A 25,642-nucleotide genomic window follows, 5' to 3' on the forward strand; every position below is an offset into this window, starting at 1 on the left:
GCTTCAGCAATAGCAGATGCAACATCTTTTTCATGTTGAAGAAATTCAATAGATGCTTCAATTTTAGCCTTTTCTACTTTTAAGTCCATTTCTTTTGCTGCAAAACCGAGGCGGGCTTTGGCTGCCTCAGCTTTTGCTCTTGCTCTAGCTGCAGCAGAACCTGTGGAGGAGTTCGTCGAAGCCTCGGACCGAGTCTTTACGGATGACGCCTTGCTGGACATGGTGGGGTGGACTAGATGATGACTGCTGAAACACTGCTGTATGCCGTTTGCGTTGTAGCGTTGTGGCGTAGTAGTGGTCAGCTTCACTCTAGCGTGCGACGACTGCGTTACCTCTGTCTGCTTGGATGCCGCCGTTTCACTGTGCCGTTAGGGGTGCATGTCTGATGCAAGGGCTATTTAACACCTTTCTTACGTCACGACTCTGGAGACCGATGAGCGTTGTCAGCAGGTTTATTGACATTCAAAAGGGTGAAACTAAAAAGACAAACAATACAGTCAATATATACATCCATCCATCCATTTTCTACCGCTTATTCCCTTTGGGGTCGCGGGGGGCGCTGGAGCCTATCTCAGCTACAATCGGGCGGAAGGCGGGGTACACCCTGGACAAGTCGCCACCTCATCGCAGGGCCAACACAGATAGACAGACAACATTCACACTCACATCCACACCTGTAATGCTACCTTAAAAGGCATGAGAAGGTAAACAAAGTGAATGTGTACTACGACGCCATCTTAGATGACATCGCAAATTATTGCTAATGAGTATGGCAAAGATCTTACATCAAAAATCATAAATTTAGCTCGAAATATTTTAGACAAAAACCAAGTTTCAAAGTTCAACTTATGATACATACCGGCGATGCAACCTTAAACAAAAGATATATGCAGTATTTCTTTGAAAATAACCACCATAAAGTACGTGCTGGAACCGTAGATTTCTCTGCTTGGTTTATGCAACTTCCGGTCAATAAAGTTTGATTCAAAATACATACTTCTCAATGATGTAATAACTGCCATGACCACATGATGGCGACAAATACACATGTAATGTTAATTACATAATAAGCTTATTTAAGCACAACACATTTCAACAACAACAGTTTACAACTTTTAGTTGTAACACAACAATATTAATAACAAAACAACATGAGTTAAAAAAAAATGGGACAAGCTGCACTTTGAACAGCAGTCGGCGCTGGCGAGACGTGCACGTTCAAACCTCACGTGAACGCGCGGGGGTTTGAGCCTGCGGTCACGTGAGTGGAGGCTGACCCCATCGTGAGAGGACGATGAGAAAAGACATCTCACTCTGACTTGTTTACCGAACACCATCACCTCCTGTGTCAGGACACGATCTTTGAGAGCCACCGACAGACAGGTACACACGCACGCCGGACATCATCTTCATCAACATCATCATCAGTGCTCGTTCACAGCTACCCTTTAATTGTGTGTTTGTTGTATGTGTGTGTTGTGTGTTTGTTGTGTATGTGTTACTTGGCTGAAAAAGGAGAAATGAAGGAGGAAGTCATGAAGATTCTTAATGAGGCGCCAAGCTCCAGGAAACTTCTTTTGGAAAACTACGACAACCTTCTGAATGTGGCCGAATACTGCCACTACAACTATACACAACAACAGGCAAGTGTATGTTCCTACTACAACTATACACAACAACAACAGGAAAGTACTACTACAACTATACACAACAACAGGCAAGTACTGCTACTTGTGTGTTCCTACTACAACTATACACAACAACAGGAAAGTACTACTACTAGTATACGTTACTACTACAACTATACACAACAACAGGCAAGTACTACTAGTATGTTCCTACTACAACTATACACAACAACAGGCAAGTACTACTACAACTATACACAGCAGGCAAGTACTAGTACTAGTACTAGTATGTTCCTACTACAACTATACACAACAAGAGGCAAGTACTACTAGTATACATTACTACTACAACTATACACAACAACAGGCAAGTACTATGTTACCAGTGAGAAGTACTACTATGTATGTTACTACTGCAGCTATACACAACGACAGGCAAGTACTACTACAACGAACCACAACAACAGGCACGTACTACTACAACTATATACAACAACAGGCAAGTACTACTACTAGTATGTTACTACTACAACTATACACAACAACAGGCAAGTACAACTATGTTACTACCTCAACTATACACAACAACAGGCAAGTATTACTACTAGTATGTTACTACTACAACTATACACAACAACAGGCAAGTATTACTACTAGTATGTTACTACTACAACTATACACAACAGGCAAGTACTACTACTAATATGTTACTACTACAACTATACACAAGAACAGGCAAGTACTGCGACTAGTACAAACCCCGTTTCCATATGAGTTGGGAAATTGTGTTAGATGTAAATATAAACGGAATACAATGATTTGCAAATCCTTTTCAACCCATATTCAATTAATGCACTACAAAGACAAGATATTTGATGTTCAAACTCATAAACTTTATTTTTTTTTGCAAATAATAATTAACTTAGAATTTCATGGCTGCAACACATGCCAAAGTAGTTGGGAAAGGGCATGTTCACCACTGTGTTACATCACCTTTTCTTTTAACAGCACTCAATAAACGATTGGGAACTGAGGAAACTAATTGTTGAAGCTTTGAAAGTGGAATTCTTTCCCATTCTTGTTTTATGTAGAGCTTCAGTCGTTCAACAGTCCGGGGTCTCCGCTGTCGTATTTTACGCTTCATAATGCTCCACACATTTTCGATGGGAGACAGGTCTGGACTGCAGGCGGACCAGGAAAGTACCCGCACTCTTTTTTTTACGAAACCACGCTGTTGTAACACGTGCTGAATGTGGCTTGGCATTGTCTTGCTGAAAAAGATTGCGCTTAGATGGCAGCATATGTTGTTCTAAAACCTGTATGTACCTTTCAGCATTAATGGTGCCTTCACAGATGTGTAAGTTACCCATGCCTTGGGCATTAATGCACCCCCATACCATCACAGATGCTGGCTTTTGAACTTTGCGCCTATAACAATCCGGATGGTTCTTCTCCTCTTTGGTCTGGAGGACACGACGTCCACAGTTTCCAAAAAAAATTTGAAATGTGGACTCGTCAGACCACAGAACACTTTTCCACTTTGCATGAGTCCATCTTAGATGATGTCGGGCCCAGAGAAGCCGGCGGCGTTTCTGGATGTTGTTGATAAATGGCTTTCGCTTTGCATAGTAGAGCTTTAACTTGCACTTACAGATGTAGCGACAAACTGTATTTAGTGACAGTGGTTTTCTGAAGTGTTCCTGAGCCCATGTGGTGATATCCTTTAGAGATTGATGTCGGTTTTTGATACAGTGCCGTCTGAGGGATCGAAGGTCACGGCCATTTAATGTTGGTTTCCGGCCATGCCGCTTACGTGGAGTGATTTCTCCAGATTCTCTGAACCTTTTGATGATATTATGGACCGTAGATGTTGAAATCCCTAAATTTCTTGCAATTGCACTTTGAGAAACGTTGTTCTTAAACTGTTTGACTATTTGCTCACGCAGTTGTGGACAAAGGGGTGTACCTCGCCCTATCCTTTCTTGTGAAAGAAAGCTGTTTTTAGACCCAATCATGGCACCCACTTGTTCCCAATTAGCTTGCACACCTGTGGGATGTTCCAAATAAGTGTTTGATGAGCATTCCTCAACTTTATCAGTATTTATTGCCACCTTTTTTGAACATGAAATATGTTGTCTTTGCAGTATATTCAACTGAATATGGGTTGAAAATGATTTGCAAATCATTGTATTCCGTTTATATTTACATCTAACACAATTTCCCAACTCATGGAAACGGGGTTTGTATGTTCCGACTACAACTATACACAACAACAGGCAAGTACTACTTCTAGTATATGTTACTACTACAACTATACACAACAACAGGCAAGTACTATTACAACTATACACAACAAGAGGCAGGTACTACTACTAGTATGTTAATACTACAACTATACCCAACAACAGTCATGTGATGTTAGTATGTTACTTCTCCAACTATACACAATAACAGGCAAATACTACTATTAGTATGTTACTACTACAACTATACACAACAACAGGCAAGTACTACTACTACTAGTATGTTACTACTACAACTATACACAACAACAGGCAAGTACTACTATGTTACTACTACAACTATACACAACAACAGGCAAGTACTATTAGTATGTTACTACAACATCTATACACAACAACAGGAAAGTACTACTACTACTAGTATGTTACTACAACTATACACAACAGGCAAGTACTACTACTACTAGTATGTTACGACTACAACTATACACAACAACAGGCAAGTACTACTAGAATGTTACTACAACAACTATACACAACAACAGGCAAGTACTACTACTACTACTAGTATGTTACTACAACTATACACAACAGGCAAGTACTACTACTAGTATGTTACTACTACAACTATACACAACAACAGGCAAGTACTACTTAGTTACTACTACAACTATACACAACAACAGGCAAGTACTACTAGTATGTTACTACAACAACTATACACAACAACAGGCAAGTACTACTAGTATGTTACTACAACAACTATACACAACAACAGGCAAGTACTACTACTACTAGTATGTTACTACAGCTATACACAACAGGCAAGTACTACTACTAGTATGTTACTACTACAACTATACACAACAACAGGAAACTACTACTACTACTACTACTACTAGTATGTTACTACTACAACTATACACAACAGCAGGCAAATACTACTATGTTACTACTACAACTATACACAACAGCAGGCAAGTACTACTAGTATGTTACTACTACAACTAAACACAACAACAGGCAAGTACTACTACTAGTATGTTACTACAACAACTATACACAACAGGCAGGTACTATGTTACTACTACAACTACACACAACAACAGGCAAGTACTACTACTAGTATGTTACTACTACAACTATACACAACAACAGGCAAGTACTACTATGTTACTACTACAACTATAGACAACAACAGGCAAGTACTATTACTACTAGTATGTTACTACTACAACTATACTCAACAACAGGTTAGTACTACTCTGTTACTACAACGACTATACAAAACAAGTTAGTACTATTATGTTACTACAACAACTATACACAACAGGTTAGTACTAATATGTTACTTGCTTCAACACCTGTACACAACAACTTGCGAGCACTACTGTGTTACTACAACAACTATACACAACAACAGGCAAGTACTATTATGTTACTACAAAAACTGTACAAAACAACATGCTTCGAATTAATATGTTATGACAACAATAGGCCAGTAGTAGTACTACTATGTTACTACAACTAAACACAACAACAGGCTAGTACTACTATGTTACCACAACAAATATACACAACAACAGGCAAGTACTACTATGTTACTACAACAACTATACACAACAACAGCCAAGTACTACTATCTTACTAAAAATAAACACAACAACAGGCTAGTGCTACTATGTTACTACAACAAATATAGACAACAACAGGCGAGTACTACTATGTTACTACAACATCTATACACCAGTGGTCCCCAACCACCGGGCCACGGCCCGGTACCGGTCCGTGGATCGATTGGTACCGGGCCGCACAAGAAAAAAAAAAAATATATATATATTTTTTATTAAAGGCCTACTGAAATGAATTTTTTTTATTTAAACGGGGATAGCAGATCCATTCTATGTGTCATACTTGATCATTTCGTGATATTGCCATATTTTTGCTGAAAGGATTTAGTATAGAACAACGACGATAAAGTTCGCAACTTTTGGTCGCTGATAAAAAAAAAGCCTTACCTGTAACGGAAGTAGCGTGACGTCACAAGTTGAACGTCTCCTCACATTTCCCCATTGTTTACACCAGCAGCGAGAGCGATTCGGACTGAGAAAGCGACGATTACCCCATTAATTTGAGCCAGGATGAAAGATTCGTGGATGAGGAACGTGAGAGTGAAGTATTAGAGTGCAGTGCAGGACGTATCTTTTTTCGCTCTGACCGTAACTTAGGTACAAGGGCTCATTGGATTCCACACTCTCTCCTTTTTCTATTGTGGATCACGGATTTGTATTTTAAACCACCTCGGATACTATATCCTCTTGAAAATGAGAGTCGAGAACGCGAAATGGACATTCACAGTGACTTTTATCTCCACGACAATACATCGGTGAAGCACTTTGGCTTCGGAGCTAACGTGATAGCATCGTGCTTAAATGCAGATAGAAACAAAAGAAATAAGCCCCTGACTGGAAGGATAGACAGAATATCAACAATACTACCAAACCCTGAACCTGTAACCACACGGTTAATGCTGTCCAGCCTGGCGAAGCCTAGCAATGCTGTTGCTAACGACGCAATTGAAGCTAACTTAGCTACGGGACCTCGACAGAGCTATGATAAAAACATTAGCTCTCCACCTACGCCAACCCTCATCTGCTCATCAACACCGGAGTTCACCTGCGTTCCAGCGATCGACGGCGCGACAAAGGACTTCACCCGATCATCGATGCGGTCGGCGGCCCGGAGACGGAGGAAGTCAAGGTGAGGACAGCAAAGCTGTAGTCACGGTAGCGCGTCTGCTATCCAAGTCAAAGTCCTCCTGGTTGTGTTGCTGCAGCCGCCGCTAATACACGATCCCACCTACAGCTTTCTTCTTTGCTGTCTCCATTGTTAATTGAACAAATTGCAAAAGATTCACCAACACAGATGTCCAGAATACTGTGGAATTTTGCGATGTAAACAGAGCTGTTTGTATTGGGACACAATGGTGTCCGAATACTTCCGCTTCAACCCGTGACGTCACGCGGAAACGTCATCATACCGAGACGTTTTCAACCGGAAGTTTCCCGGGAAATTTAAAATTGCACTTTATAAGTTAACCCGGCCGTATTGGCATGTGTTGCAATGTTAAGATTTCATCATTGATATATAAACTATCAGACTGCGTGGTCGGTAGTAGTGGGTTTCAGTCGGCCTTTAAATCAACATAAAAAACACAAGATACACTTACAATTAGTGCACCAACCCAAAAAAACTCCCTCCCCCATTTACACTCATTCACACACACTCATTCGCACAAAAGGGTTGTTTCTTTCTGTTATTAATATTTCTGGTTATATATCAATATAGATCAATACAGTCTGCAGGGATACAGTCCGTAAACATGCATGATTGTATTTTTTTATGACAAAAAAAAATAAAAAAAATACCATACCCCAAGTACTACTATGTTACTACAACAACTATACACAACAACATGCAAGCACTACTATGTTACTACAACTAAACACAACAACAGGCTAGTACTACTATGTTACTACAACAAATATACACAACAATAGGCAAGTACTACTATGTTACTCCAACAACTATACACAACAACAAGCAAGTACTACTATGTTACTACAAAAACTATACACAACAGGCAAGTACTACTATGTTACTACAACAAATTTACACATCAACTTGCAAGCACTACTATGTTACTACAACAACAATATACAAAAGGCAAGTACTACTTTGTTACTACAACAAATATACACAAAAAAGGCAAGTATTACTATCTTACTTCAAAAACTGTACACATCAACATGCTTTGAATTAATATGTTGACAACAACAATAGGCTAGTAGTACTGCTACTATGTTACTACAACTAAACACAACAACAGGCTAGTACTACTATGTTACTACAACAAATATACGCAACAACAGGCAAGTACTGCTATGTTACTACAACAACTATACTTACTTTGCTTATGGTAGTCCATTGTATCCGATGATGACTTCCACTTCTTCTATTGATGAGTTTTGAGGTGACTAAAAAGTCCAATACGAGAGCCACATGGTCTATTGCAATGGGGGCATATGACGTTAGTGTTTGTTGTGGTCTTGGCTGCAGGGCCCATCTTCCTCCTCTGGCGTTTCCCTTCTCTCCTCTTCAAAATGTTGAAGGCCTGCATGGCAGAGTTGCCTCCAGAGAGGGCGATCTGAGGCAGAGCTTTCCAGCTGTGTGTGCTGTATTCCACACCTCTTGAGAGTTATTTTCAGTTGGTCCTTATATCTCCGCTTTTGGCCTCCTGCAGATCTCTGGCCATGATGAAGTTGACCATATAGCAGTTGTCAGGGAAGTCTATCAACTGGCATTCTGATGGTGTAGCCGGCCCATCGCAGTTGGTACTGGAGAAAAGTGGCCTCCATGCTCTTGGTACCAGTTTTACTCAGGACTTCCGTGTGTGGCACACGATCACGCCATGTCAGCCCAAGGATCCGCTGGAGACACTTGATGTGAAAGTTCTCCAACTGTTGGATGTGGCGGCGATACAGGGTCCAAGTTTCACAGCCATATAATAGTGTGGAGACACAGATGGCTTGGTAGACTGCCACCTTGGAAAGTATGTTGAGGTCTTTGTTCACATACACTCTCTTACGCAGTCTACCAAAGGAGGCTGAGGCAGACCTTATTCGATTTTAAACATCATTGTCCATGCTGCAGTTTTCAGAGAGGATGCTCCCAAGATATTTGAAGTCTGGAACTATTGCTAGGGGCTTGTCATCGATGTTAAAGACAGGTGATGGTGGTCGAGTTGGCGGAGGGGAGTTTCACTGGCACAGTACTTCCGTCTTTACAGTGTTCACAGTGAGACCCAGTCTACTATAGGCCTTCACAGCAGCTGTTAGCGTCGCCTGCAGAGCCTCTGATGTATGTGCCACGAAGGCACAATCATCAGCATACTGTAATTCCACAATGTTCAGTTTTGACCTTGGTAGCCGCCTGCAGCCTTCTGATGTTAAATAAGCTTCCATCCAACCTGTAATCCACCAGCACACTACTGCTTCCCTCAACTTCTTTGTGCAGTAGCCAGGTGACACTCATGAGGAAGATGTTGAATAGTACAGGTGCAAGTACACAACGCTGTCTGACACCTGTGGATACCTTGAAAGACCTAGACTCATGTCCTCCTGTTGTTACCTGAGCCATCATCCCCTCATGGAAACTTTGCAGGATGTTTACAAACTTCCGCGGGCAACCAACCCTGAGAAGGACCGCCCAGAGCAAGTCTCTGTTGACCGTATCAAAGGCCTTTGATAGGTCCACAAACGCCATGTATCGATCTTGATGTTGCTCCCGACACTTCTCTTGTAGCTGGCGTGTTGTGAAAATCATATCCACAGTGCTGCGATTTTTTGTGAAGCCACATTGAGACTCAGGAAACAGGTGTTCTGTTATGCTCTGTATGAGTCTTGACAGCATCACTTTGGCAAGAACCTTGCCGGCAGCAGACAGGAGGGATATTCCTCTACTATTGCCATGGACAGATTTCTTACCCTTCCCTTTATATATGGTTACAACATTTGCATCCCGCCATTGTTGGGGGACTGCTCCGTGCTTCCATATATCAGCAATATAGTGGAAAATTGCTCTGGTACAGAGATAGCCTCCCTGTTTAAGGATCTCTGCAGGGATGCCATCCGGGCCAGGGGTTTTGTTGTTCTTAAGTGACCTAATTGCAGACAGGACTTCAGAGAAGGTTGGTGGAAGATCCAGTTCTTCAATAGTTGGGTAGCTGGGCAGCTCATCCAGCACTGCCAGATCAGGGGTGGCAGGTTGGTTTAAAAGTGTCTGGAAGTGTTCCGCCCATCTATCCACAACTTGTTTCTGGTTGTTTATGAGGGTTGAGCCATCAGCCGACTTCACAGGTGAGAGAGAGGAGTTCCTGGGGCCATGGATGGTTTTCACAGCATTATAGAAATTGTGCATGTCGTTCTTCACTGCAAAATGTTCGATTTCTTGAGCCTTGTCAGTCCACCAGTCATTTTTCAGTTTTCGTAGGACAGACTGTACCTCCTTCCTTGATGTTCTCCAGTGCTGTTTTAGCCTGACAGATGTAGGGTTGTTCAGGGCTGCGTTATGAGCCTTGTGCATGGAGTCCGGTATGGTTCTGATGGATTCTGAGTTTCCGTTGAAGGAGTCCTGATGCCTCCTACGGCGGTAGCCAATAGACTCGGCTGCAGCCTCGTAGACCTTTAAGCTAAGGCAGGTCCAGTTGTCATCAACACTGCCTTCAGGGCTCAGGAAGGGGTTGATTTCCTGCAGTTTCCCTGCAATGGAGGATCGAAGGCTGTTCCGGGCCTCGTCTGCTTCAAGCCGAGCACAGTCCAACCGCTTCTTTCCAGTTTTTCGGAGACGAACAGGGGGACGTACTGACGCTCGCAACTTGGAGATAATCATGTGGTGGTCAGTCCAGCAGTCAGCACCTCGCATTGCACGGGTGATGTGCACGTCCTTGGTGTCCTTGCGTCTCACGATGACGTAATCCAGCAGATGCCATTGCTTGGATCGTGGGTGCATCCAGGAAGCCTTGTGTTTATTTTTCTGTTGGAAGATTGTGTTGGTGATTGTCAGGTCATGCTCAGCACAGAGACTGAGTAGCCTCATGCCATTGCTGTTGACCTTCCCAATACCATGCTTCCCAATCACTCCTTTCCATATGAGGTGGTTTTTCCCCACCCTGCCATTAAAATCACCAAGCAGGAGGATTTTGCCACTGCTAGGGATGCGCTGTAGGGCCTTATCTAGTTCCTCGTAGAAACGATCCTTTGCCTCATTCTCGGATGGTAAAGTTGGCGCATAGGCACTGAGAAGAGTTGCGTAGCGGTGTTTTGCAAGGGGAATACGGACAGACATAAGTCTTTCACTTATGCCGGTAGGTGTTTCTGTGAAACTGGGTAGCAGGCTGTTTTTTATTGCCAAACCAACACCATGATTATGCGGACCTTTTGTAGGGTAACCCTTCCAGAAAAAGGTATAACCCTGGCCTTCTTCCTTTAGGGATCGCTCATCCAGAAGTCTGGTCTCACTCAAAGTGGCGATGTCAATTCCATAACGTCTGAGCTCAGCAGCAACAAGCGCAGTTCTTCTTTGCGGGCTGTCAGGGTTGTTGTCCAGGAGGGTTCTGATGTTCCATGTAGCCAATTTCAGGGGAACTTGTTTATTTTTTGTTTTTCGACCGCCGTAGTGGAATGTCCCGGTAGGTGCGGTATCCTACCCGGGGTGTGAAGAGTGGGCAATGTTTAGGCCACCTTTTCTAGGCCTTCTCCCAACTTTGGGGTGTGACTCCTAAATAGGGCTGCTCAGTCATACAGGGGTCTGCCGAAATCAGATTCCACTCAATTCCCAACTGATAGCGACCATTATAGCCCTATATCACTGACGTGCAGGGATCTAACTAGAAGCTCCCAGTTCATTCTAACCTGCACCCGTTATCAGACATCCTGACGCCGTCAGACTTTGTGCTTCAGAATCCAATTGCTGTTCTGGATCCACCAAGGTCAGAAGCAGAGACCTGTGCGGTGATACGTTTTAAGTGCCTCTGGGGGTGCACAGTTCCCAGCCGCACTATCTTCGCCACAAAGAGATGGAGCCTAGTGGCAAGGGAGAAACCCAGGACAACCAGCACCTCTTCATAGCTGCAGGAGGCCGCCGGAACCCTCAGTCTGTCGTGGCTCGCCTACGTGTGCCTCCATCACGGTGCTTTTCTCTCAGGGTGTGCTCCCCTAGCCCTTGTCTTCCTGGACTTACCCGCAAGGCAGCGGGTCGATCCCCTACCTTTTAGCCTGAAGTCGCGAGACTCCAGTTACCGTGTGCTGCCATGAGGAGGCAAGGCGAGGGGTCTTGGTGAAGGAGAGGCTATGTACTGGCCTCGGAAGGCTTACGCACTCGGCTTCCTTTTCCCAGCTGGGTCGGTCAGCGGCAGGAGCTATGCGTCACATGCATCCCTACATGCAACGTCTCTCTAGACACTAGACGCATCACTACACCCTGCGAGCCAGGCCCGCTAACACACTATACACAACAACAGGCAAGTACTACTATGTTACTACAACTAAACACAACAGGCTAGTACTACTATGTTGCTACAACAAATATACACAACAGGTGAATACTACTATGTTACTACAACAACTATACACAACAACAGGCAAGTACTACTATGTTACTACAACAACTATACACAACAACAAGCAAGTACTACTATGTTACTACAACAACAATACACAAACGGTAAGTACTACTACTACTACATCAATGTTAGTACTGCTACTGTCTTTACACAGTAGTAACTAGAAGCCCACAAAAATCAATAGTACACGTGGGTTTGTAATAAATGCTGTATGCAGTTTAATACAGTTTGCATGCTAAGCTAGCTGTGTTTTGTGATGCTATGGTAATCTAACGGGCCGTGGTCATGTGACAGTCGGGTGATGATAGCTTGAAGGCGTTGGAGGAGACCAAGAAGCTGACCGCCCAATCGCTGGCGAGCATCGCTTACCAGATTAGCACGTTAGCTACTAGCGTGCTAAGTCTGCTGGATGCTCAGACCAATCAGCTTCGCCACATGGAGTCATCCATCAACCTGATTGGTCAGGTCAGTCTCCTCTATGTGTGTGTGTGTGTGTGTGTGTGTGTGTGTGTGTGTGTGTGTGTGTGTGTGTGTGTGTGTGAGTGAACTAATTATCCTCATGAGAAGAAATAAGTGGATAAAAGAAAGAAGAATCTTGTTTTCTGCGTGTGATGCATTTACTGACACTCAATAACAAAGATGCATGGATGGATGGAAGGATAGGATGGATGGATGGACAGATGGAATGATGGATGGATGGATAACAGAGGGATAGATGGAAGGATGAATGGGCAGACAGACAGATTGATGGAAGGATGAATGCCCAGATGAAAGGATGAATAGATGATGGATGGATGAATGGATAGATAGATGGATGGATTGATAGATGAATGGATAGATGGAAGAATGGATAATTGATAGATAGATGGACAGATGAATGGATGATTGATGGATAGATTGATAGATGGATGGTTGGATTGATAAATCAATCAATCAATCAATCAATGTTTATTTATATAGCCCTAAATCACAAGTGTCTCAAAGGGCTGCACAAGCCACAACGACATCCTCAGTACAGAGCCCACATGAGGGCAAGGAAAAACTCACCCCAGTGGGACGTCGATGTGAATGACTATGAGAAACCTTGGATTGATGATGGATGGATGGATGAATTGATAGATGGATAGATGATGGATGGATTGATAGATGATGGATAGATGGATGGATAGCTGATGAGTGGATGGATGGATAGTTGGAAGGATGGATGAATGCTAGATAGACAAATGAAAGGATGGAGAGATGGATGAATGGATGATAAATGGATAGACGGATGGGTGATAGACGGATGATGGATGAATGGATAGATGGATAGATAGATGGACAGATGAAAAGATGGATGGATGGATGCATTGATAGATGGATGGCTGGATAGACGGATGAATGGATGGATGGATGGATGGATGGATGGCTGGATGGATAGACAGATGGATGGATTGATAGATTAATGGATGGACAGCTGGATGGATGGATGGATGGATGGATGGATTGATGACATATAGATGTGATGCCCGTATAACTGACGTGTGTTGTGCTCCTCATCCAACATGAGACGGTGGAGATGCATCGTGAGAAAGTTTCTCGCAGAGAAATTGGTATTTTCACGGCGGTCAGACAAGTCCCACGTGGACCAAAAATCCTCCCGCCTCCTCAGCCTGCTGCCGGCTCGCAGTCCCGCCCTCCGTACAGCCGGCGTCCAATCAGCTACCAGCAGCTGGATTACATCGGTCATGGCTTGAAGGTGAGCGACTGTCACATGACCTCATTAGTATTTAAACATAGCACACCTGTCACATGACCTCATTAGTATTCAAACATGGCACACCTGTCACATGACCTTATTAGTATTCAAACATGGCACACCTGTCACATGACCTCATTAGTATTCAAACATGGTACACCTGTCACATGACCTCATTAGTATTCATGCATAGAACACCTGTCACATTACCTCATTAGTATTCAAACATAGCACATCTGTCACATGACCTCATTAGTATTCATATATAGAACACATGTCACATGACTACCATATTTTTCGGACTATAAGTCGCTCCGGAGTATACGTCGCACCGGCCGAAAATGCACAATAAAGAAGAAAAAAAACATATATACGTCGCACTGGAGTATAAGTCGCATTTTTTGGGGAAATTTATTTGATAAAATCCAACACCAAGAATAGACATTTGAAAGGCAATTTAAAATAAAGAATAGTGAACAACAGGCTGAATAAGTGTACGTTATATGAGGCATAAATAACCAACTGAGAACGTGCCTGGTATGTTAACGCAACACATCATGGCAAGAGTCATTCAAATAACTATAACATATAGAACATGCTAAACGTTTACCAAACAATCTGTCACTCCCGATCGCTAAATCCCATGAAATTTTCCTCCACGGTGTTGCCTCTGATATGCGCCGCTAGCGTCCATTCTTTCTGCTGCTCGATCGCCGTTTTCTGGTGCATATTTCACTACGTCCAGCTTGTAATCTGCAGTATATGATTTCCTTTTCGGTGCCATTTTAGTTCAGTCCTTCTCGGTTTTTATAAGTTACCGCCAATGTTGCTGTGATCTATTTTAATAGCTCCGGCAGTAGCGTATAGCATATAGCAGTTAGCATTCCAAAACCCACAATGCACTTCTGCCATGACCCGCCCCCGCCGAATTCTTATTGGTTGGCGTGTGAGTGACGATTGCTGACGTGTGTGTGACGATTGCGGACATTTTCTTTGTCGCTCACGCGAATGAGATGAATAATATTATTTGATATTTTACGGTAATATGTTAATAATTTCACACATACGTCGCTCCGGAGTATACGTCGCACCCACGGCCAAACTCTGAAAAAAACCTCGACTTATAGTCCGAAAAATACGGTACATTAGTATTCATACATAGAACATATGTCACATGACCTCACTAGTATTCAAACATGGCACACCTGGCACATGGCCTCATTATTATTCAAACATGGCATACCTGGCACATGGCCTCATTATTATTCAAACATGGCATACCTGTCACATGACCTCGTTGGTATTCAAACATGGCACACCTGTCACATGGCCTCATTAGTATTCATGCATAGAACACTTGTCACATGACCTCATTAGTATTCCAACATGGCACACCTGTCACATGACCTCATTAGTATTCATGCATAGAACACCTGTTACATGACCTCATTACTATTCAAACACGGCACACCTGTCACATGACCTCATTAGTAATCAAACATGGTACACCTGTCACATGGCCTCATTACTATTCAAACATGGCACACCTGTCACATGGCCTCATTAATAATCAAACATGGCACACCTGTCACATGGCCTCATTAGTATTCATACGTAGAACATATGTCACATGACCTCGTTAGTATTCATCCATAGAACATATATCACATGACCTTATTTGTATTCATGCATCGAACATAAGTCACCTGACCTCATTAGTATTTAAACATGGCACACCTGTCACATGACCTCATTAGTATTCATACATAGAACATATGTCACATGACCTTGTTAGTATTCATGCATAGAACATGTGTCACATGACCTCATTTGTATTCATGCATAGAACACCTGTCACATGGCCTCATTAGTATTCATACATAGAACATATGCCACATGACCTCGTTAGTATTCATACATAGAACATACGTCACATGACCTCATTTGTATTCATGCATCGAACATATGTCACATGACCTCATTAGTATTCAAACATGGCACACCTGTCACATGGCCTCACTAGTATTCAAACACGGCACACCTGTCACATGGCCTCATTAATATTCATACATAGAACATATGTCACATGATCTTGTTAGTATTCATGCATAAAACATATGTCACATGACCTCATTTGTATTCATGCATTGAACATATGTCACCTCATTAGTATTCAAACATGGCACACCTGTCACATGACCTCATTAGTATTTATATATAGAACATATGTCACATGACCTCGTTAGTATTCATGCATAGAAGATATGTCACATGACCTCATTAGTATTCATGCGTAGAACACCTGTCACATGACCTCATTAGTATTAATACATAGAACACCTGTCACATGACCTCATTAGTATTCATGCATAGAACACCTTGCACATGACCTCATTAGTATTCATGCATAGAACACCTGGCGCATGACCTCATTAGTATTCATGCATAGGACACCTGGCACATGACCTCATTAGTATTCATGCATAGAACACCTGTCACATGACTTCATTAGTATTCATGCATAGAACACCTGGCGCATGACCTCATTAGTATTCATGCATAGTACACATGTCACATGACCTCATTAGTATTCATGCATAGAACACCTGGTGCATGACCTCATTAGTATTCATGCATAGAACACCTGTCACATGACCTCATTAGTATTCATGCATAGAACACTAACAACAAGACAAACAAGCTGAACATTCTTGCTCAAAGGAAGTGGCCACTGTAACAGGAAGCTCAACTTCCTGTTTTCTGTCTACACGCACGCACGCACACACGTATGTTTGCTTTTGGAGTGGAATCCAGCTTTGATAAAAGTGCTTAACACACACACACACACACACACACACACACACACACACACACACACACACACACACACACACACACACACACACACACACACACCTTTGTTCAACGTGGGAAAATATTTGCTGAGCTTCATTATAGTGTGAGACTGAGGCTTCATTCATGGTGGACACCCCCCTCCCCCTTTCACCCGCCCCATTCATCCTTCCCCAATGGCATCCCCCCCCCCCCCCCCCCCCCCCCCCACCCCTTACTCCCCCATTACCGCGACCATTGCACACCCTCTCCTCCAGCTCCCTGGGAAGCAGTCTGAGGGCGCAGGAAGCATCGGGAAGCAGGCATCCTCCATCAGGTGGGCTTTCACCGATCTGACTCCGCCTCCTCCTGAGAGAAGTCTTCCTATTGGTCTGTTCTTCCTTTCAGCTGCAACGTGCCTCCAGTGGTTCTCCCGTGTCCCGTGGCGCCCCTTAGTGGCAGGTAACTTGAAGCACACAGAGTATGTTTTTTGTCACTGCCGCCTACTGGTTGACTGTGAAATTGCAACTGCACAGTCTGGACCCGCACGTTCAGACCCCTTATAGTTTCTCGACAGGGCCACCTACTGGTTGAATGTAAAATAGCAACATCCAAATAACAGTTGTTTGTGAAGTTTGGATCACTTTATTACTATTTTTTTTTACAATTGTAGTCCAAAAAACTTTAAAAAAATAGCTACTAAATACATCAGAAGTTACTCAATATTTGAGTAGTTTTTTTTAATGTAGTATTTACTTACTTGTACTTAAGTAATTATTTGGATGACTACTTTTTACTTTTACTTGAGTCATGTTATTCTAAAGTAACTGTTGGGGTACTCTACCCACTCACTTGTCAATATCATGACGTTTTGTCTCCCAGCTCGACTTTTGGCAAGCCTGTGGCTCCGCCCACCATCCCCACTGACTGGCGGGCTCCGCCTGAAGACGACATCGTACCCGCACCTGGCGATGACGCTCCACCCTCTCCGCCCGACTTCTCTGAGATGCCGATGGCTCCACCCTCTCCGCCCGACTTCTCTGAGATGCCGATGGCTCCGCCCCCTCTGCCCGACGACGACGACAGCACGCCGGGAGTCCCGCCCTTTCTACCTAACTCCCCAGACGTGGTCCTACCTGTGACTCCGCCCCTGTGTCTGGAGACAGGTGAGGACGAAGCAATGTTTGCCGCCCGTCATGTCGGTTACCATGACGACGTGACTCGTTTGTTCAGTGCTGGAGGAGAGCAGCCTCCCGCCACCGTCCCCCCCGCCCACTGACGACGACGCCTTTCCTGCACTGTCCAATGATGAGCTTCCAGCCCCGCCCCCATCAAGCCAGGAAGTAGACGGTAGCATTTGTCTGCATTACACGTACACACACTTTTTTATTTTATTTCTTTATATACCTTAAGTTCAACATTTACAAACACAAACATATGAACAAGGACACGCACACACACACACACTCACACGCTAGCTTCCGGCATTCCGTACTTAAATAGTGTGTTTTCAAAAGCAAAAACATTTTATTTTATTTTTTTATACACCTTTATTTTTAAAGTTCAACATTTACAAACATAAACATATAAACAAGGACACGCACACACTCACACACTAGCTTCCGGCATTCCGTACTTAAATAGTGTGTTTTCAAACGCAATAGGGTACTTTACTACTGTGTTTTCAAAAGTAATAGGGTACTTTAATACTGTGTTTTCAAAAGCAATAGGGTACTTAAATACTGTGTTTTCAAAAGCAATAGGTTACTTAAAGTATGTTTTCAAAAGCAATAGTGTACTTAAAAACGGTGTTTTCAAAAGCAAGTGTACTTAAATTGTGTGTTTTCAAAAGCAATAGGGTACTTAAATACTGTATTTTCAAAAGTAATAAGGTACTTAAACAGTGTGTTTTTAAAACCATTAGGGTACTTAAATAGTGTGTATTCAAAGGCAATAGGACACTCAAATACTGTGTTTTAAAAAGTAATAGGGTACTTAAACAGTGTGTTTTTAAAACCATTAGGGTACTTGAATACTGTGTTTTCATAAGCATTAGGACACTCAAATACTGTGTTTTCAAAAGTAATAGGGTACTTAAACAGTGTTTTTAAAAGCAATAGGGTACTTAAATCGTGTGTTTTCAAAAGCAATAGGTTACTTAAATAGTGTGTTTTCAAAAGCAATAGGGTACTTAAATAGTGTGTTTTCAAAAGCAATAGGGTACTTAAATACTGTGTTTTCAAAAGCAATAGGGCACTTAAATATTGTGTTTTACAAAGCAAAAACAATTTATTTTATTTTTTATATACCTTTTTTTTATAAAGTTCAACATTTACAAACATAAACATATGAACAAGGACACCACACACACACACACACACACACACACACACACACACACACACACACACACACACACACACACACACACACACACACAAATATTTTTTTTTTCAAAAGTAATAGGGTACCTAAACAGTGTGTTTTAAAAGCAATAGGTTACTTAAATACTGTGTTTTCAAAAGTAATAGTGTACCTTCATAGTGTGTTTTCAAAAGCAATAGGTTACTTAAATACTGTGTTTTCAAAAGTAATAGGGTACTTTAATAGTGTGTTTTCAAAAGCAATAGGTTACTTAAATACTGTGTTTTCAAAAGCAACAGGGTACTTAAATAGTGTGTTTTAAAAAGCAAAACAAATATATTTTATTTTTTCCATATACTTTTATTTATAAAGTTCGACATTTACAAACATAAACATATGAACAAGAACACGCACACACTCACACGCTAGTTTCCGGCATTCCGTACTTAAATACTGTGTTTTCAAAAGCAATAGGACACTCAAATACTGTGTTTTCAAAAGTATTAGGGTACTTAAACAGTGGGTTTTAAAAGCAATAGGGTACTTAAATACTGTGTTTTCAAAAGCAATAGGTTACTTAAATCGTGTGTTTTCAAAAGCAATAATGTACTTAAATTGTGTGTTTTCAAAAGCAAGAGTGTACTTTAATAGTGTGTTTTCAAAAGCAATAGGGTACTTGAATACTGTGTTTTTCAAAAGCAATAGGTTACTTAAATAGTGTTTTCAAAAGCAAGAGTGTACTTAAAAACGGTGTTTTCAAAAGCAATAGTGTACCTAAATACTGTGTTTTCAAAAGCAATAGTGTACTTAAATCTTGTGTTTTCAAAAGCAATAGGACACTCAAATAGTGTTTTTTCCAAAGTAATAGAGTACTTAAACAGTGTGTTTTCAAAGCAATAGGGTACTTAAATACTGTTTTCAAAAGCATAAGTTTACTTAAATCGTGTTTTCAAAAGCAATAGTGTACTTAAATTGTGTGTTTTCAAAAGCAACAGTGTACTTAAATCGTGTGTTTTCAAAAGCAATAGTGTACTTTAATAGTGTGTTTTCAAAAGCAATAGGGTACTTAAATACTGTGTTTTGCAAAGCAAAAGGGTACTTAAATACTGTGTTTTCAAAAGCCATAGTGTACTTAAAAACGGTGTTTTCAAAAGCCATTGTGTACTAAAAAACTGTTTTTTCAAAAGCAATAGGGTACTTAAATCGTGTGTTTTCAAAAGCAATAGTTTACTTAAATCGTGCGTTGTCAAAAGCAATAGGTTACTTAAATACTGTTTACAAAAGCAATAGGGTACTTAAATACTGTATTTTCAAAAGTAATAGGGTACTTAAATACTGTGTTTTCAAAAGAAATAGGGTACTTAAATACTGTGTTTACTGTGTTTTCAAAAGCAATAGGGTACTTAAATACTGTGTTTTCAAAAGCAATAGGGTACTTAAATACTGTGTTTTCAAAAGCAATAGACTTAGACTTCCTTTTTATTGTCATTCAAATTTGAACTTTACAGCACAGATAAGAACATTTCGTTACATAAGCTCATGGTAGTGCAGGATAAAAAAGCAATAAGGTGCATATATAAATAAATAAATATATATAAATAATATATAAATATATATATATAAAATAAATAAATAAATATAAATAAATAAATAGATTACTGTACAGATAAATATATTGCACTTTTCCCATGCGTCCACGTTTATGGATGTATGTTATATTGTCTTTTTTATTCCAGCGAGTTAATCCATTTTGGGGGGAGTTGAGGGGATAATTTAATTATGTTGCGTTCAAGAGTCTAACGGCCTGAGAGAAGAAGCTGTTACAGAACCTCATTCTAGAGTCCAGCAGTGAAATAGGGTACTTAAATACTGTGTTTTCAAAAGCAAAAAAACATTATTTTATTTTTTCATATACCTTTATTTATAAAGTTCAACATTTACAAACATAAACATATAAACAAGAACACGCACTCACACACTCACATGCTTGCTTCCGGCATGAAGTGACGTCATCATCGACCAATCACAGCTTTGCTTCCACGCCGGTGTCCATCGTGTCTCTCGTCCTGTAGCGCCGCTCCCGGCCAGGAGGAGCCGCCAGCGCCGCTCACCCCAGCCTGCTCGCTCTCTCTCTCTGAGGGTGCGCCGCCGCCACGCCCGCTCTCTCTTCCTGCCCGCCGGCCAATCACGTAAGCTTGCCCGCAGAGCCTCGCAGGTCCTGGAGAAGCTTCCAGAACCGCCAGCGCTTTCAGAACCTCGCATAATCAAGTGTTGACCCGCCTTCTTTGTGTGTCAGTCATGATCCCCCCTCCCCCGCCTTATCCTCCCCCGCATGCCCCCGCCCAGCCTCTTCCCACCTCCTCGCTGCGGTCCCGCCTCCCGGCTCGCCTGGAGCACCTGGGTAAGATCACGGTTTCGAAGAGTACAGAAGCCCTTACATTTGATTTATATATTTGTTAAATTTTTTTTAAAGTGATTTAGGTAGCCCTTTTTGTCTTTTTTTTTTTTTTTTCCATATATTTTATTATTATTTATTAATATTTAATACTAAAAAAAAAGAAAAAAGATCATGGTTCCGGTAGTCGCAGTTGGACATCCGCCAGGAGTCTTTTTTAGCACAAGCCCCGCCCCCTCCTTCTTTACTGGCCAATCACATGTGCTGTGCTATTCCATCAGATCTGGAGCTTCCTGTCCTACCTCCCCCGCCGCTTTTGGACGACACCCCCCTGCCGCACTGGAAGAAAGGTACCGAGCGCGTCTTCTGTCTTGCCCACGACAAAAGTAATAACGGTCATGTTCTTGTCTGGCCAGTGGTGGCGCTGTTCTCCTACGAGGCCTCCAAGCCGGAGCACCTGTCCGTCACCGAGGGCGACGTCATCTACCTGACTGGTCGCCATGACAACGGATGGTGCGAGGGCGTCCTTAACAGCAAGCGAGGCTTCTTCCCCAAGGATTACGTCCAGTCCTGTGATTAGTTGGAGGCTCCGCCCCCTCGCACCTGACCGGCCAATCTGCTCACTTGTCCTAACCCCGCCCCCATGGTTAATTTTCCCCGTTTTTGATCGCAGCTGTCAATCAATGTCCATCTTGTGTAAAAGTCTTTATTGTGTCAACAATCTTGGTAAAAAAAAAAAAAAGAATAAATAACAACAAATAAATATAATCCATCAATAAATAAAGGGAGCAATAAATAAGCAGTAGAAAAGAGTCAAAGGAGAGGTGGCGCCTTCTGCTGGTGGTGGTGGAGATTACATGTTGGCGATCAGCAGATGTAACTGCTGCAGGTGTAACTGACTTTCACTGCGGATCAACTCCCATGATGCACTGCTGCCTTCCTGTATATACACACACACACACATACACATGTACTGTAGTACTTATACGACACATACACATACTCTAGTACTTATACAACACATACACATGTACTGTAGTACTTATACAACACATACACATGTACTGTAGTACTTATACAACACATGCACATACTCTAGTACTTATACAACACATACACATGTACTGTAGTACTTATACAACACATACACATACTCTAGTACTTATACAACACATACACATGTACTGTAGTACTTATACAACACATACACATGTACTGTAGTACTTATACAACACATACACATGTACTGTAGTATTAATACAACACATACACTTGTACTGTAGTACTTATACAACACATACACATACTGTAGTACTTATACAACACATACACATGTACTGTAGTCCTTATACAACACATACACAACACATACACATGTACTGTAGTACTAATACAACACATACACTTGTACTGTAGTACTTATACAACACATACACATACTGTAGTACTTATACAACACATACACATGTACTGTAGTACTTAAACAACACATACACGTACTCTAGTACTTATACAACACATACACATGTACTCTAGTACTTATACAACACATGCACAAGTAGTAATTGTACAATACTTCATGGTACTGGCAATAAAATACTTGAGAGTACAGGGAGTGTACTTGCAATCAGAGTACTTACAGTGTGGTTGAGAGTAGCAGTGGTCAGAGTGTGGTAGTACACCTTCAGTGGTTTTGTTAGAAGGCAGTTTTCAGGTGAACTCTAAAGTTGGGGGAAGAAAGTAAACTTATTGATGTTCTGTGTAGTACTTTTCAAAAGTAATAGTGTACTTACGTCCTGTGTAAAAGTTTGCAAAAGTAATAGCGTTCTTAAGTGATGTGTTTTCTAAAGTAGTATACTTAAATTATGTGTTTTCAAAAGTAATAGTGAATTCAAATACTGTGTTTTCTATATCCTGTGTAAAAGTAATGGTGTGTTTTCAAAAGTAATAGTGTACTTATGTCCTGTGTAGTGTAAATGTTTGCAAAAGTAATAACGTACTTAAGTACTGTGTTTTCTAAAGTAATAGTATAACTTAAATACTGTTTTTTTTTTAAAGTAGTAGTGTCCTTAAATTTTGTGTTTTCAAAAGAAATAGTGTACTTAAATACTGTGTTTGATAAAATAATGGTGTACTTAAATACTGTGTTTTCAAAAGCAATAGGGATCTTAAATACTGTGTTTTCAAAAGCAATAGGGAACTTAAACACTGTGTTTTCAAAAGCAATGGGGTATTTAAATACTGTGTTTTCAAAAGCAATGGGGTACTTAAATACTGTGTTTTCAAAAGCAATAGGGTACTTAAATACTGTGTTTTCAAAAGCAATGGGGTATTTAAATACTGTGTTTTCAAAAGCAATGGGGTACTTAAATACTGTGTTTTCAAAAGCAATAGGGTACATAAATACTGTGTTTTCAAAACCAATAGGGTACTTAAATAGTGTGTTTTCAAAAATAATAGTGTACTTAGTGTTTTCAAAAGCAATAGGGTACTTAAATATTGTGTTTTAAAAGTAATAGGGTACTTAAATACTGTGTTTTCAAAAGCAATAGGGTATTTAAATACAGTGTTTTCAAAAGCAAAAGGGTACTTAAATAGTGTGTTTTCAAAAGCAATCGGGTACTTAAATACTGTTTTCAAAAGCAATAGGGTACTTAAAAACAGTGTTATCAAAAGGAAAAGGGTACTTAAATAGTTTGTTTTCAAAAGCAATCGGGTACTTAAATACTGTTTTCAAAAGCAATAGGGTACTTAAATGCAGTGTTTTCAAAAGCAATAGGCTACTTAAATACCGTGTTTTCAAAAACAATACGGTACTTAAATGCAGTGTTTTCAAAAGTAATAGCGTACTTAAATACTGTGTTTTCAAAAGCAATAGGGTACTTAAATACTGTGTTTTCAAAAGCAATAGGGTACTTAAATACAGTGTTTTCAGAAGTAATAGTGTACTTAAATACTGTGTTTTCAAAAGCAATAGGGTACTTAAATACAGTGTTTTCAAAAACAAAGGGGTACTTAAATAGTGTGTTTCCAAAAGCAATAGGGTATTTAAATACTGTGTTTTCAAAAGCAATAGGGTACTTAAATACAGTGTTTTCAAAAGAAGTAGGGTACTTAAATACTGTGTTTTCAAAAGCAATAAGGTACTTAAATCCTGTGTTTTCAAAAGCAATAGTGTACTTAAATACAGTGTTTTCAAAAGCAGTAGGGTACTTAAATACTGTGTTTTCAAAAGTAATAGTGTACTTAAATACTGTGTTTTCAAAAGTAATAGTGTACTTAAATACAGTGTTTTCAAAAGCAATAGTGTACTTAAATACTGTGTTTTCAAAAGTAATAGTGTACTTAAATACTGTCTTTTCAAAAGTAATAGTGTACTTAAATACTGTCTTTTCAAAAGTAATAGTGTACTTAAATACAGTGTTTTCAAAAGTAATAGTGTACTTAAATACTGTCTTTTCAAAAGTAATAGTGTACTTAAATACTGTCTTTTCAAAAGTAATAGTGTACTTAAATACAGTGTTTTCAAAAGCAATAGTGTACTTACGCAGTATGAGACCTCCTCTTTCTGTCTATGCAGGAGTACCAGCAGGTTCTCGGTCTTGGTGGCGTCCCAGCTGACGGCTGACATGTTGACCTGCTGGTACAGGTCTAAAATGTGACCCAGACTGTCTCGCACAAAAGCCAGCTTGCACGGCGCCTGCATGGACACACCTGGTCAGCGTCTGTGCTCTGATTGGCAGAGGACACAGGAAGTGGGCGCACTTTGACTCAACTCACCTGAGACTTTGCCGCCAATCTGTAAAGTGTTCTTGGGAACGGAAGTGGACTGTCCTCCTCCGTCATGGGACCGCCCTGGAACAAGAAGACATTGGTTCAGGTCCAGGTCTGTCCAGGTGAGGGGACCTCATGACCCCTGAAGACCCCAAAGTCTGGCGCTACCTACCAGGTCCTGGACCAGAGACTGACACCTGTCACTCAAGTCCATGTAACGTCTCAGCCAATCACAGCAGAGGGCGGGGAGGAACACGGCGTAGAGGATGAAGACCACCTGTGTGGGTCTGACCATGATGATGATGACGATGAGGACCAGGACCAGGACCAGGACCAGAAGACCAGTCTTGTAATATCCATCATGCTGATGTGTGTGCACTTATATTGGAGACGGGAAAAAGAAAACTGGTGTGGAAAAAGACCCAAATTCTGTTTCTGCTCTCACTTTCGAGCTACACACCTACACACACACGCGCACACACGCGT

General features: G+C 41.2%; 2 protein-coding genes across 5 annotated transcripts; one reads left to right on the plus strand and one right to left on the minus strand.

Annotated features, from left to right (window-relative positions):
• The first annotated feature begins 1,239 nt into the window (after positions 1-1,239).
• Positions 1,240-22,190, plus strand: abi3a (ABI family, member 3a). Of its 4 annotated transcripts, none has more exons than XM_061981544.2 (12): positions 1,240-1,383; positions 1,516-1,643; positions 12,348-12,518; positions 13,603-13,791; positions 16,902-16,960; positions 17,032-17,085; positions 17,506-17,789; positions 17,857-17,973; positions 21,017-21,176; positions 21,284-21,388; positions 21,664-21,732; positions 21,799-22,190. In XM_061981544.2, the coding sequence occupies exons 2-12, from the start codon at positions 1,521-1,523 to the stop codon at positions 21,884-21,886; spliced, it is 1,419 nt and encodes a 472-aa protein (XP_061837528.1). In that variant the 5' UTR covers positions 1,240-1,383; positions 1,516-1,520; the 3' UTR covers positions 21,887-22,190. The 4 variants fall into 4 exon arrangements, with proteins under 4 accessions (XP_061837528.1, XP_061837527.1, XP_061837531.1 ...); XM_061981543.2 differs by having other exon boundaries at positions 21,060-21,176; positions 21,799-22,177; XM_061981547.2 differs by lacking the exons at positions 21,017-21,176; positions 21,284-21,388 and having other exon boundaries at positions 17,857-17,995; positions 21,799-22,172.
• Positions 22,180-25,529, minus strand: ifnphi1 (interferon phi 1). Its single transcript, XM_072915956.1, has 5 exons — positions 25,329-25,529; positions 25,163-25,237; positions 24,930-25,082; positions 23,023-23,103; positions 22,180-22,322 (listed from the first exon to the last, which is right to left on the minus strand). The coding sequence occupies exons 1-5, from the start codon at positions 25,449-25,451 to the stop codon at positions 22,236-22,238; spliced, it is 519 nt and encodes a 172-aa protein (XP_072772057.1). The 5' UTR covers positions 25,452-25,529; the 3' UTR covers positions 22,180-22,235.
• Positions 25,530-25,642: the final 113 nt, after the last annotated feature.

This window comes from Nerophis lumbriciformis, linkage group LG24, assembly GCF_033978685.3.
Source record: "Nerophis lumbriciformis linkage group LG24, RoL_Nlum_v2.1, whole genome shotgun sequence".
NCBI classification, from domain to species: Eukaryota; Metazoa; Chordata; class Actinopteri; order Syngnathiformes; family Syngnathidae; genus Nerophis; species Nerophis lumbriciformis.

Excerpts from the sequence above, each read along its gene's own strand:
- abi3a (XM_061981543.2), top strand. The coding sequence starts at position 1,521 with ATGAAGGAGGAAGTCATGAAGATTCTTAATGAGGCGCCAAGCTCCAGG. Across the intron at positions 21,389-21,663 it reads GGCTCGCCTGGAGCACCTGG|ATCTGGAGCTTCCTGTCCTA; the intron begins GTAAGATCACGG and ends CTATTCCATCAG. Across the intron at positions 21,733-21,798 it reads CCTGCCGCACTGGAAGAAAG|TGGTGGCGCTGTTCTCCTAC; the intron begins GTACCGAGCGCG and ends TTGTCTGGCCAG.
- ifnphi1 (XM_072915956.1), bottom strand. The coding sequence starts at position 25,451 with ATGGTCAGACCCACACAGGTGGTCTTCATCCTCTACGCCGTGTTCCTC. Across the intron at positions 25,238-25,328 it reads AGTCTCTGGTCCAGGACCTG|GGCGGTCCCATGACGGAGGA; the intron begins GTAGGTAGCGCC and ends TTCTTGTTCCAG. Across the intron at positions 25,083-25,162 it reads GATTGGCGGCAAAGTCTCAG|GCGCCGTGCAAGCTGGCTTT; the intron begins GTGAGTTGAGTC and ends GTGTCCATGCAG.